The 15,005-nt window shown below is 34.8% G+C and overlaps 1 protein-coding gene and 1 long non-coding RNA gene across 2 annotated transcripts; one reads left to right on the forward strand and one right to left on the reverse strand.

Annotated features, from left to right (window-relative positions):
* Positions 1–414: 414 nt before the first annotated feature.
* LOC130051871 (40S ribosomal protein S26-like) lies at positions 415–10,134 on the reverse strand. Its single transcript, XM_056154903.1, has 4 exons — positions 10,067–10,134; positions 6,126–6,303; positions 4,000–4,133; positions 415–500 (listed from the first exon to the last, which is right to left on the reverse strand). The coding sequence occupies exons 1-4, from the start codon at positions 10,103–10,105 to the stop codon at positions 447–449; spliced, it is 405 nt and encodes a 134-aa protein (XP_056010878.1). The 5' UTR covers positions 10,106–10,134; the 3' UTR covers positions 415–446.
* LOC130051872 (uncharacterized) lies at positions 3,786–10,090 on the forward strand. The gene is made up of 2 exons (XR_008800139.1): positions 3,786–7,091; positions 7,673–10,090. It is a non-coding gene; the product is annotated as an uncharacterized LOC130051872 (long non-coding RNA).
* Positions 10,135–15,005: the final 4,871 nt, after the last annotated feature.

Raw genomic sequence — 15,005 nt, forward strand, 5'->3', positions numbered from 1 at the left:
TTTTATGGACCACTGGAGAGTCATGCCCATTGTCCCATGTTCAATCCTGAGCAGGGCCATGGACTTGGACGATATACAATATGTGACAGGTAGCTAGACACGACAGCTGACTGGGATTGGAATCTAGGACACCAAACTCTGCCACCAGATGATCTATCACATAATGGTAAACCCTGGTACAAGTTGATTGGAATTCCGTCTTTCTTTTTTTTCTCTCTGTCTTTTCCCCTCTCCACATTTGAAAACGGTGGCCAGTTATAAAGAGACAAATATTTTCTCACTGAACATTCTAGACCAAGCATCATATATCTTGCATGTCAACATGTCCATTACTCAGGAGAATGGAGCATGTCACTGCTTTATAGTGTGCAAATTTCCCTAGAAAGACGACTACAAAACAGACTACAAAACAGATTAAGACTGATCACATTTTATTGAGTGCTGAGTTAGCGAGTCTGGGCAGGGGCTCCTGGAGCTCCGGGGCGTGGAGCGTTATTGTCCTGAAACAGAGAAAACATTCATCAGATCAGAGAGTTGATAAACGTTGTATGTTTATGTTAACTTTAAGGTAACTCTATCCTCATGTGACATAGGTTTTCAGTAAAATCTTTAAATGTGTGATTTTCTAATGTTGATATATATATATATATATATATATATATATATGTATATGTACAGTGTACTTCTATTTATTCTATTTATTCATGTCTGACATCTTTAAAAAGGTGGCAACAAATACACTTTCTTCTTGTACACTTTCTTTTTTGTTATTGATTAAATTAAGTGAAAATAAATATATATATATATATATATATATATATATATGTACAGTGTACTTCTATTTATTCTATTTATTCATGTCTGACATCTTTAAAAAGGTGGCAACAAATACACTTTCTTCTTGTACACTTTCTTTTTTGTTATTGATTAAATTAAGTGAAAATTAAGTTTTTCTAGTTTAAACCCACAAGGCAAAATCACAAAATCATACAGGGCTTTCAAAAGTAGCCGGCGGATTTTCGCCGCCTATAGTAACATTAGGTGCCGGCTACTTTAGTGACAAAAATGTATGTGCAATGAAAAAACTTTTATAAAACTTTAAACATCTTCCAAACTTTAGTAGACTCAGAAATCGCGGCCGTATAATACGTCAATTGCAATAGTCGGAAAGCCTCGGATTTACCCAAGTCGTGACAACACAGACGAGAAGTTCCGAAAGATAACAACAAGTCCTGAACGTAAAAATCAATGATGTTGACAGACTGAAGAGAACAAATACCCTGTTCAGTTTCGGCTTTAAAAAGGCCAGAAGTGAAAGTGATACGAGTATAATATCAATCAACAATTTTAAAGCGAAAACAGAATTTAATCAGGAAAGATTTCAGACTTGCTATTCTTTTTAATTTGCAAATGCCCATGTGGTATTAAATAAAAACGAAAGTAGAATTTTTCAGCACAAATTCGCTATGTTACCAACAAATCTGTAGCTGTTAACTTGAATTTGTGGAAAAATAAAATTATAGGTCATTTAAATGTTACTTATTAATTTGTAATAAAGATTGTTTGGGTTTTATTTAAAAAAATATTGGGGTGAGCAAAACATGCAGTTTAGTTCATTTCAACAATACTTTCTGCATGTAGAAACTTTCTTACAAAACAATTCATTCAGTCTTATAAACTTTCAGTACAAATGTAGAAATAAAAGTGAAAGTTTCTGTTCAAGCAAAGACACTTAAAAATTAATTGATACAGCATTGCAAAAAATAATTACATTTAGTTATCTTGATGCACTTTATTTTTCATTTTGCATCAAAATTAGTAATTTGCAATGTTGAATTTTTTAAGTCTTTGCATGAACAGAAAATTTCACATATGAAACAATAAATTCATGGCAAAAGTAAAAATTTCAGGCAAAAAAATGACAATTTCAAAGCTGCATTTAAGTGCCAGGAAACCGCCAGAATGCAGGATTTTGCGTCATTTACCCCAGAGCCCCGGCCATAAGGGTGCCGAGCATTGGATCGCCTTCTACTTTTTCATTTTAGCCTCCTACTTTTAAATTTGTTGAAAGCCCTGATCATACGAGAGTGGAGCTACCTAATAATACAATATTCTTTCCAGAACTCTGTCATTGTTGGACAATATCCTATTGCAATGTTATACCACATTAGGGCTGAAACGATTCAGGTACCTCACGGTTCGGTTCAATTTTCGATTCTTAGGCCACAATTCGATTATTTCCGATTCAATTCAAACTCTAATAAACAATAAAAAATACACAACTTTCATGTTTTTATTTCATTTCCCCCCTGAAATCCATCGTTTTCAACAACGGAATATGGTCTTTATTATATCACTTGCTATAAAATATCCAAGAGTATTGGTAATTTATTTCTGTGAAACAAATTCTACATACTGCCGCAGTTCCGTTCTCTTTAAAACCAAAATGCTTCCATACAGGGGACCTTAGATTTGCCGGATTCACGATTCCAGAGTTAGCGTCCGCCATTTTTGTTGTATTAAATTGTAAGGTAAAAATCCAAATCCGTGTTGAATTCTTTATTTCCGGAAAAAAATGTAAACATGGACCGAATCGAAATTTGGAGATGTTGAACCGAATGTTGTGAATCGCGGTTCGAGTGAACCGCGATTAATTGTTTCAGCCCTATACCACATTACTGTCAGAGATTCATATCTGATTTCCTTTACTGATAGTCACAAAGTACAGAATTCAATCTAGTATTGTGCTGATGATTGACAGTGACAAGCTTCTTGCTATTCAATGACCAGCGTCCTTCAGAGTCATTACAGTTCATAGCCAGAGTTTCACAATAATAGTACATCTAATGGGGAATTCCAACAGAATGAAAGTAAAATGTAAAAAACAAATTTCATATTTGATAATATATGATGGCATGAAGTTGGACACTTAATGCCAGCATACTATGAAGTGCTTTACCCTTATGCATTTCCAAAATGAAATTCATTTCTCTATTAATCTTCAACCTAACAGTTTTTCAAAGCCTTCAAACTTGAGATTGCCATTTCTTGTTTCCCTTCAATCTGTATATTTATCATGACAATATCATCAACCAAATATTCAATCTGTACTAACTTTAACCATGATCATACTTCTGATAAACATGATTAGATAAAACATTATAATAGTTTGTAGAGTTACAATAAAATACCCTAGAATTCCTCAAGATATTCTGTACAATTCCCAATGTGTCAGTTACTCTGAGCTCTCTGTAATAAACTCTGTACATCATCTCATGAAGAGATTGGGATAATTAAGCCTGGGTAATTATCATGAAGCCTTCGCAAGGATAAAATATCTTTGAAATACAAGTATTGTAGAACAATCTTCCCATTCTTTGCAATATGCCAACAGGAGTTGTCTTCCCTTGTTGGATACTATTCAACAACAATGACCTTATAGGCTTGGGAAGTTACTTCACATGTACACTTGGCTTAATTTTTCACTGCTTTTGAGCAGTGAACTATTCTATCATTTGAAAAAGTTTTTAAAGCCTTAGAAGCAAGTTAAAGTATTTCAATACAATTTTCTAAAATTATCCAAACACTTCAAGACAACATCATCTGAGTTCATCATATCCATTGAATCCACCTAGTGGGCTTGGAGGGGGACACTTTAACAAGTTTTTAATTATTGGAATAAGAGAACACTTACAATATGATTATTTTCTGTGGTTTATAAATGTATAGATTATGAAATTACTACTTATTTTATTCATCTCTACAGGGTTCATTTCTATACCCCATCTTTTTATTCATTTTTTTTTTATTTCTTTTATTTTTGATACTAGGATTGAAACACTATTTTAAAAAGAACGTTATCAACTAATCATAGTAAAAGTTTTCAAAAAAACAAATTTAAATAATACAGTGTAAATAGAAACATATTTTCTTTGAGTGGCTTTGCGACTTCAAGCAAATCTATAGATTCGCAAAAGTATGAAAATCAGTTTCACTTACCCTCATGGGTCTGAACCTGAGTGGGGGTGATCGGTCTTTTCTGGCTTCACGGGATCGGTTTCTCACCACCTTAGAGTGAATAGCGCAGGAAACGCAGTACAGCAATTTAGCATACAGCTTAGGAAGGGCATACACTGCAACAAACAACCGACAGCATTTATCAACTCGCTCAAACATTTCAATTGTCTATCATTACAGTTTTCTCATAATTTTAGAAAATCAAAATTGGAAAATATGCCGATTCCATAACAATTACCAAATACATTAAACCATACATTGATATTCTATAAAGAACAGTGGTGAAAATGACACACGAGTTCCATATTTCCTGCTGTAAGAGACATTCTAAAACAAGAGCCCACAGGCCTTATCAGTCACCTCGAGTTAAAAGTATCACTAGCCCCAAGTGCTATGAAATCTACAATAATTTTCCTATTCTGCATGTATCCTAGCTAAATTCCAATATTCAGGTGCAGTTAGAACAAGGCGTGTTTTTAAATACATTATTTTCCTAGAAGGACTCGTACCGATTGAAAGACTTTACATAGTATAATATGTAGCGTTAACATTAGTGATGCACCGATCATCACTGACTTTTGATTGTCGGTCGCTATAACTGAAATATTGTGAATAATTGATGGTAATTTTGAAAAATCAAAAATTGCTAATGTCGGTATTTCTTCCTTTTTAAAAATACAAATATTTCTGCCGCAACTTAACTATAAACAAAAATGACTGACAAAGTTGTGTCATCCAATAAGATTGAATTTTGTTTAATGTTCAACACAAGAATTTACCCTCTAAGTAGACACATGAATATGTAATTATAATGTTTAAATAATTACTGTCTTGCAAGCCAATAATTCTTCCTTATATATTTCTTTACACTGAAAGCGATTACCTAGTTGTTTTACACATACACACTATATGACAAGTTTGACCCACTCTGGAGTCAAAATCTCTACCTCAGGGATCATGACAGTGTTTCTGTTCACACAAATTTCTGCATATTTTGCGCATAAAATATTTTTTACCCCCCAAAACATCACCCAAAGGATCACAATGACACAGGGGGGAAAAGACAATTTTCACATTTTTGCGATCGGGCTCAATGTTCATTCCCGGAATAAAAGAGAACCAGCCTTTAGCTGTGTTTCAATTTGGCGAGGTTCAATTTTCGATTTACACTGAACCAAAGAGGACACCGATTGACAACCTTCCAACATTAATCAGATATACATGATGATGTACAAGAGTGACATGGAGACATATCATATGATGACATGTAACCTATATAAACTTTAAAGTAAATTAATAAATTATGAAGTTATTTATTTCATATGCATTGAACCAATATTTATTCATTGAATGAACAAAACACTACTGTAGTATAATCTAAACAGTGTAACTTTCAAAAAAAAAAACTTATGACTCCCAGAATTCAGCCACAGAGGGTCATGATGACCCTTGATATTGTTTATGAAATTAGGCAATAAGTATTTCTTAGAAAAAGTTATTAATATAATATTTACAAGATTATGGGTACAAATGCTGGTGAATAATTTATTATTTTGTTAATATGAAATTAGACAATAAGTATTTCTTAGAAAAAGTAAATAATATCTATACAAGGTGTGACTTCCAATACATATTTAATGTTAAATAATGATTTATTTCATGATTTTAAATCAGATCTGAAATAAACCTCGAACAAAAAAATTGTTATTTGATTATTTTATACATCTTTACCATTTTAATTTACTATAAATGATTTTTCCCAATTTGAGGAAAATGTCGCTAATTTTTCCCAATTCAAAGGGAGGGGTGGTAGTTTGAAAAACAAAAAAAATCACTGCCCCCCCCCCCTCCCCCCCATGAGACACTAGGGAAGCAGTAATCCTAAAATCTAAACTTTACGTCCCCCTTGCTCAAAAGATGCTGCATTTCAAATCTGAAAAGAATTGCAATGGTTATTATGAAGAAGTTGAAAGTGTTCAATACAGGTAGTTAATGCACAACGCACGACTGACACTAACCAATAGCAATAAGTCACTTAGGTGACCTAAAAAATAATCTTAAATGAATGCACGTCTAAAATTGATCCTGCATAAATTCATTCTTTTTACCATCATATACACTGGCATCAGCGATATCACGAACAGCAGCCGCCTCTACAATGTTCCTGATGACGAACTTCTTAATGGCCTTATCTTTCGGCACACATCTTGCACAGTTTGTGCAGCGAACAAACTGCACATGCCCCCGCCCCTTCTTGCTTCGTCCATTATTCCTTCTTTTCGAAGTCTACAAAATCATGAATGGATTCATCATTACATGTTGCATGAGCCAAACTGATACTTTACCAAAGTTCGTAATATTTCTGAGTAAATTATCAACCAGGTCAGACTCTTGCCGTTTTGCAAAGACCCATAATAGTCTTGGAAATCTAAATTCATACTGTGATTAGTCCAGAGTTGTCGAAATTTTTACATCATTTTCAGACATTTGGTTCTGTCAGACCAGATACAAGTACCTTGTATTGCATAAAAAGGAAAAAGAAAAAAGAACTGCATCATAATGCCTTTTATTGTTTTAACAGCAATGCGTCTCCCACTCATAATATCCAGCCAAATACAGTCAGTTTTCCAACCATCTTAGCACGGAAGCCTTCGTAATTTTTGAAGTGGTCCAGGTTCAGCATTTTTTCTTTTCTTACCAAGTTGTTTGTTTGTTTTATGTCCTGTCAGAACTTTTCCCCTCATATTGAGACATGACCAGCTGTAGGTGAAACACCACAAATTTAGACCTATGCTTTGTACTTGGACTCAAGACTGCAGTAGCAAGGGTTCTTTGACGTGCAACTTATAACCTGCCGCAACATTGGAGGTCATATCTGAAAGACCTGTAACTCTCATCTCACTGCTAAATGCTGAGTGTTTGGCAAGAATATATTTACATCTTAGGTTTGACATGGTCATGGCACAAACAGAACTCAAACTCACGACCTTCAAGTTACAAAGCGAACAGTCTACAACTGAGCTACCACAATCAGTCTTTTCTTCCCAGGTAGAAAACCTTTTATAAAGAGGCAGGTACAGTTTCTAAGCCATCTGGCCCAAAATATCGATGATTGCACTTGGAGCTCAAACCCTGGCATTCAAATAAGGAATAGATTAGCAAACCCAAAATTCGCTCAGTTTGATCAGCAAAATGATTTGTGTCATATGACGAGAGCTTGAAGCTGGCATAAAATTGCAAAAATGCCGTTTTCAATGAAAATACCTAGAAATTCAGGTGGGTTTCCTTTCAGGAAACATACAGCGCATGCGTCGAGCAAATTCATATTCAAGTAAGATTTTCATCTTAAAATAATACACAATATATATTATTTTCATTTTGCTCGACAAATGCGCACAACTTTTCCTGAGCAATAATCTGTATGACATTTGACAGTTTTCAGGCTTATTTGAGAAAAAGGCGGGAAATGTCTTATTCGTGATGTCATAATGCTATTCATTTAGGAATATCATTCTTATTTTGTTGACATAGTATACCTGACATATAATTTACTTTCTTAAAACGCTGATTAAGGTTAATTCCAGACACATTTTATAGAGAGAAAATTTTTGGGCCTTTTTATGTATACAATCGTACCTTGTTCTTTGATCGGCAGTGCGGCCATGTTGTTTGAGTGACATTCACTTGCACATCTTGAACCTAAGCTTTAAAATAATCGGACCACACCCGATATTTTCAAACGGTCATTTGGACCGACATTTTCATGAAAATGATCGGTCCAGCGAAAATTTTACCGGCCTTGCTGACAGGACCGACAGTTTTCGACAACTCAGTACTCTGTTAGTCAGATATTAAGAATGACGGCTTGGCATATTCATCAAAACAATTTTTTTTACTAAGCACAACGAGTCACAGTGTTCGAAATTAACTTTTTCAAGCACTAGTCTGTACAGACTAGTCACTATTGATGTTCACTAGTCCGCAAAGCATTTCACTAGTCCGTCCAGTATATCAAAAAATGATCTTTATTTTAATCAAACTAAACACATCACAGTTGCAAACAATTCAATTTCTGACACCTACAGAAGAAAAAGAGACCACCATATTTTATTTCGTATTCAAGATCTTCAAAAGCATACAATATTAACCTCCGAATTAATCCTTTGATAAACGTCCATAAGTGCGTTCGAGATCGACGTTCCTGTTGTTTTGGTGTTCAGACCTTAGAGTCACAGGAGTTCGAAGTTTTATCAAGAAAGTCAATAAAATTCACTCGATTGACCAAGTCATGAGATATAGTGTTATGAACTACTGTGTTAAGGGTCGCGAATGACGAGAACATGTGCATACAAACGTGCATGTTCTCAGACCACACTACTTGCAATTCTTGCACCTAGAACACGTTCTCGTGATGTGTACTCGGCGTTCGGAATCGGTAGGAATTTGACAATGTGTGCACGTTCGAAGAACGGCGGTCTCAAACGCACTCCATGTGTTTGGAAGATCAGACTGTCATAGTCAGGCAAACACCTGACCATGCAGGTAATCAACCATAAGTTCAAACATCTAAGAGACTCAGACAAATCTTGCTACAACCTTTACCAATTCAAAATTGATTTCCGGATTTTCACTAGTCCGTACGGACTAGTGCTATAGAGTTCACTAGTCCGACACGTTTTCTACTAGTCTCGGACTTACGGACATGAGTTAATTTCGAACCCTGGAGTCATATATATGTAATGAAATGTAATGTATAAAGATTGATAACAATAGTATAGGTGTCTCAATCTAATCTTATCACTAAAATTTCATTCTGTAAACATTTCAGTCTTCAGAGTAGCTTATATAAGACAATGTCATTTTCTTCTCATTCTGAGTCCATGCCTGTATCATACTCTACCCTAGACCTCTTAAACATTATAATCAGATTCATATTGAAATTTTAAATATCCGCAGCAAAAGTAGTAATATTGTCCAATCGTTTTGCATCTTTTGAACTATGAGTCATTCAGTGCTGAACAACCACAATATGGTTGACTTGTTTGAACTTGAAGGCTAATGGCTGGTGAAAATGAATCTGATTTGTTGAAACGGATGATCAACATTCATTTAAATATTGCGAGGGTGACCACAAGTAACTACATTTTAAACGGTAATTCAAAGTTGGACTGCAACGAATGACTAAAATCCAACGTAATGAAGGAAAATTGCATGGAGAAAATGGTGTAGAGTTAACGACTGCGACCTAATTCTCGTAAGTTGGGACTTTATATCAAAGTTTCTCTGAAGTCAGATAAATGATTTATATTCTGGCTTTCAACTGGGAATGCATCATGATTAATACCGAAGTTTTGAGAGTTTGGAGCGAACAACTGAAAATTTCTGGCTGCTTTGTTAGCTCCCTTCTCACTGTATACTATATATACCAGTTTGCTCAGATTGTGTCAAAACCCTGTGAATAGGCCTACCATACAGATGATCAGAAAGTCATGAGACTCTTGTATACTATAAATTAATATGGTGACTAATTTCAGTGGGAACTTATATTTATACGAAAAATGTTCTTCGAGGGCGATGGCTATTTACAATGAAGGCCTGTTTTGAAAATTTATTGTCTAATACACTGTTAACACACTATTAAGTAATATCTAATCAACAAATGGCTGTTAAGGTTAGTCGCAGAATATCCCGGGCCAGGCACGTGTAACAGTGCAGTCTGTTCACATCATCAAACACATTAAAAATAATTATCGAAATCCGCTATCCTGACTGAAATTAAGAGTTACTATTGCCCTTGATCTTCATCGATGACAAAAGTTTAACTAGACGAGTACTGTCAGTATTAAAATCAGAAAACGATCTGAATCGAAAATCTCATGAATATCACACCACATGCCCGGATTTCCTACAATCTTTTAATTAACTTCAGAATATAAGATTTTTTAATAACAATGTTTAGAACAACAGTCAGAACATCTGAGGCACTCGCGTACGGGCAATGAAGGCCACAATGAGATTTTTTATTTGAGACCATGTGGTTTTCACCCACCATTTTGGACTGCTCGTAGAGAAAGGAAGTTCCGAGCATTCATCCGCCAGGAGGAAAACCATGTTTTAATTTACAGATATAACAAGCATGTATTATTCACATTTACTAGTTATCATATCTTGTTTTATTAAATTTGTTATTTGAAAAATGTTTCAACCATCTAATCTCATTAAATATGAAGAACTATAAGAATATAGGAACTATTTTGTTAATGGATTAGTGATTAGGCATAAAACTTTGAGCAATTTGAACGATGAATAATTCGTGTTTATAAATATGAATTAAGAAAAAAAAATAATACTCTAAATTTGTTTTCTGATAAAGTGCTGGATTTAATTGAAATTAAGGATAAGTGTACATAATATTTTCACGAACTCTATGACATGTTAACACCGGATCCAGGATTTTCGAGAGGGAAAAAAAAAAGGGGGGGGGGGGCATGTAATTAAGCTAATTAAGTATCGACGATAGGAGAAGGGGGGGGGGGGGCTGGTTTTAATCAGACTGAACCAAAATACTCTCTGGGTGCCAAATCTGGGCCCCTATTCACAAAACATCTTACGACTAAGCTGAAAAAATAATTCTTTCTGATAATCAAATACCGATCACAAGGTTAAAAGTATGTATTAAAGTTTTACAAACCATGGATGTAATTTACTTATTTAAAAAAGAGAGAGAGAGAGATGAAAAATAAGAAAATTACAGTGTTTGTAAATTTTAATCTTAGTCGTAAGATATTTTATGAATAGGTGCCCTGGAGTTTTCATTTAGATATGCTACATGTAACAATGCCTTATAAATTTGTGGCGAAAGGGGGCGGCGGCCACAGAGCATCAAGATCTCAAAAAGGAATGCAGAATTCGCAAGCAGTACCTGGTATTCTTCACCTCTAGGAGACCGGTCAGTATTTATTTGGAGGGTGGGGGCGACCGGTGCATTCCATATTTCCATTTTTTAAAAACCCTATACCCTATCTTATGATTTATTTTTCCATTGTTATATCAACAGAGGGATTCAAGCTCCTGAGAAACTTTTGTTGACTTTGTCATGTTTGTTCGGAAATTTGTCTAATGAAGTTATACAAATCTCATTATTTTCATATTATAGTGCTTGGTTTTTGCATATATTTTTTAATTAGTTTTACTGAATTGTTGTCTCGCGTACTAACAAGTATTTTTAACATCTCAGTATTCTCTATGAAAGATGAAGATGACGAACAGTGATCAATCTCATAACTCCTATTCAAAAGCAATACAAAATAGAGAGTTGTGCAAACACAGACCCTTGGATATACATACCGGTGGTAGGATTAGATACCTTGGAGGAGTAAGCATCCCCTGTCAACCGGTCACATCCTCCGTGAGCCCTCTATCTTGATCAGGTATAAACGGAGTTATCCGTAGTCAAAATCAGTGTGCCAAGAACGGCCTAACAGTGGGTATGAAACTGGTTTGTATCCTTCAAGTTATGACCAACCTGATATACCATTTTAATTTTCTGTGATTGAAATCCATACTCCATGCAAAACTTGTACATGTAAGTTTTGCAAATTTTATTCACAGCTGAATACTTTTGTGATTTTTAATTACATGTTTGAATGTTAAAAATTTTCAAAGGTTCAGTATCTTATTGCACATTGTCTCTAGTGTATTCAACTCACGCCTGCTAATCGATCAATTGCATAACAAGAGGTTATGTATAGAAATCAAAAGAGATCGATTTCCGGTTATATGCAATCGATACCCAAATTTCACATGCATAAAATGTAAGAATGTGATTCGACGAGTAATGCTATTTTCTATTGTTTTACACTCTTATGAAATGCAAGGGTCATCGATTAGCAACGATTTTTGTTTTGAAGCGAGGGTCGGTGGAGCGAAAACGCTGTCAGAAAATCGTATTTACCGACAGGAATTTGTGTTTATTTCATTTTAAACATAATTGTCAATTTTCACCATTAGTTAACAACATTTGGACTTTGATTTGTGTATTATTTAGCAAATATACGATTAAAATTACGTCGCCTATGCAAGCCAAAAGTTATGAGGGAGAATTTAGGTTATGAATGAGAGTAAGAAAAAAAAAGTTTCAAAAGTCATAATTTAAGTTATTTAAAAGTAAATGTTAATGGGTTTTTTAACTAACCTTTTAACAGAGATTTTTTGAATCAAAGTACAAGAAATTGATATTTGAGTTGAATGTGTGAAAAATTGAAAGAAAAGGAAGATTCATCAATTATTGAAGTAATACCGCTTTCATTGTGTGTACTTTTTCAGTCCATGAAAGCAACATACATGTACTTTATTTACTTTTTACTTCATAAAAACTGTATTTTTGGTAACGAACGTTAACCCTATGAAATTTAATGTGTATACTGTAGACTCGGGCATGGTATGCAGTTAGTCTTAGCCTTTAACCTCTCTGATCATCATTAACGGCCCAGGTAGTATTAGCATGTCAAAGAAAAAAAGATCGCGATCACGATGCACATAAAAGGTGGAAAAAACTTCGATTATATGATAATGGGTTGTTTTTTTTTTTGTTTTTTTTTTATTTTTTTTTTTATACCTTACACGTTGGAGTGGGCAGATCAACTCTAAACAATTGTACTGTTAAATTTTGTTACATGAAGTTTAGAATTAAAGAAATCTAGACTTTCTATAATAATATAGATTGTTATAAAGTTTAAAATTCTTAAATTTAGCAGTATATTTTAGCCCCCCCCCCCTCCCCCCCCCCCCTCTTAGTACTGGTGTTGCAGCTACAAAAGAAACCTGCTTTTTAGGAAATTTAATATAGTAACACATAAATACTCGTGCCGAAAAAAAGAAGAGGGGCATATTGGTTTGCACCTGTCGGTCGGTCAGTAGATCACATGTTGTCCACTCAATATCTTGAGAACCATTCACTTGATCCTAATGATATTTCATATGTAGGTTGGTTATGAGGAGAAGACGACCCTAGTATTTTTCAGGTCAAAGAGTCAATATACTCTGGACATAGGAATATACACTGTCTGCTCAATATCTTAACCCTTTGCTTGACATACATCAAACTTGGTACACTGTTACATCTTCAGGGGTAGATGACCCCTATTGATTTTTAGGTCAAATGATCACTCCACTCTTGACATAGGAAGATATTGTCTGCTCAATAGTTTGAATTGATGATACTACTACCAATTAAATGATGTGTGTGTATAACCCTTTTCAATTTTGCACCATTGGGGAGGGGGGAGGCATATGTGTTTTACAAACATCTCTTGTTCGAGTTTAATTTTTTTTTCAGAACAGAAAAAAAAGATATGAGAGTTTTAAAGGGAAGCGGAGTCGAGGCTAGCCTGAGTTACATGTAGCCTTGTCAACGAAATACTAGAAAAAAGTGATTCCAAGAGTTAGTCTCAGAAATTATTTATGTATATGGCATAAAACTTTTTCTTCTTACTCTCATGCATAACCTAAATTCTCCCTCATAAATTTTGGATTGCTTGCATAGGCAACGTCATTACCTCGTATATTTGCTAAATAATACACAAATCAAAGTCCGAATTTTGCTGCAAAAGTCGCAATTGTTGTGAACTAATGGTGAAAATCGACAGTTGTGTTTAAAATGAAATAAACACAAATTCCTGTCGGTAAATACGATTTTCTGACAGCGTTTTCGCTCCACCGACCCTCTCTTCGGAACAAACATCGTTGCTAATCGATGACCCTTGCATTTTATAAGAGTGCAAAACAATAGAAAATAGCATTACTCATCGAATCACATTCTTATATTTTAATTAAAATCTCAACAACAAAAAGTCAGTCCCAAATACTTTAATTTCTCTGGTCAGTCCCAATACTTTAATTTCCCTGGGACAGACCACAATACAGACTAGTCAGTCCCAATAATTTAATTTCCCTGATCAGTCCCAAAAGTTTAATTTCCCTGGGACAAACCACAGTACAGCCTGGTCAGTCCCAATACTTTAATTTCCCTGGTCAGTCCCAATACTTTAATTTCCCTGGTCAGTCCCAATACTTTAATTTCCCTGGGACAAACCACAGTACAGCCTGGTCAGTCCCAATACTTTAATTTACCTGGTCAGTCCCAATATTTTAATTTACCTGGTCAGTCCCAATACTTTAATTTCCCTGGGACAAACCACAGTACAGCCTGGTCAGTCCCAATACTTTAATTTACCTGGTCAGTCCCAATACTTTAATTTACCTGGTCAGTCCCAATACTTTAATTTCCCAAAGAGCTACAGATCTGCACCTACACCCAACGCCATTCTAACTTAGGTTACTAGTACCCGAGGAACAGGTGCTAATCCCTAAAATAATCATTTTTAATAGCGCACATATGACATATGGATACTTGAAAAGGGCACATTTCCCATACACAAACTTAAATTCTGTAGAGCAAATGTTAACATCTTCTAAAAATTTGTTTATTCATGAACTTGCGTGAATTATATTTAGTTCAGGGCAGGGGGTAATCCCGTCCCGTCCCTCCATTCTCCACTAATTTAAAAAAAAGTAACTAACAAGAGGCCCACAGGCCTTATCGGTCACCTGAGTGTACTAGTGAAAAAGTATCACTACTTCCATGGGCAATAAAATCCAGAAAAAAATTCTGTTCTGAATATCTACGTTAAATTCTAATGTTCAGTAACAGTATAAAACAAGATGTGTTCTTAAAACTTCACTGTCCTCAAAAGTGCATTCACTGAAGAAAGGCTTTAAATTAATAGGTGTATTAACATTAAAACATCAAAAGATATGACTAATTTGGACTCATGCTAAAGTCATAACTCTGGGTTATGAAATTCACCATTTTTTTTGTACATCCTATTCTGCTATTCCTACATGTAAGTGTGCATTTAGATTTTATACGGTATCAGCAAACTTACACATAAATACTATATACTAAGTTTGGCCCTACCCTGGGGTCA

Source organism: Ostrea edulis, chromosome 2, assembly GCF_947568905.1.
Source record: "Ostrea edulis chromosome 2, xbOstEdul1.1, whole genome shotgun sequence".
NCBI classification, from domain to species: domain Eukaryota; kingdom Metazoa; phylum Mollusca; class Bivalvia; order Ostreida; family Ostreidae; genus Ostrea; species Ostrea edulis.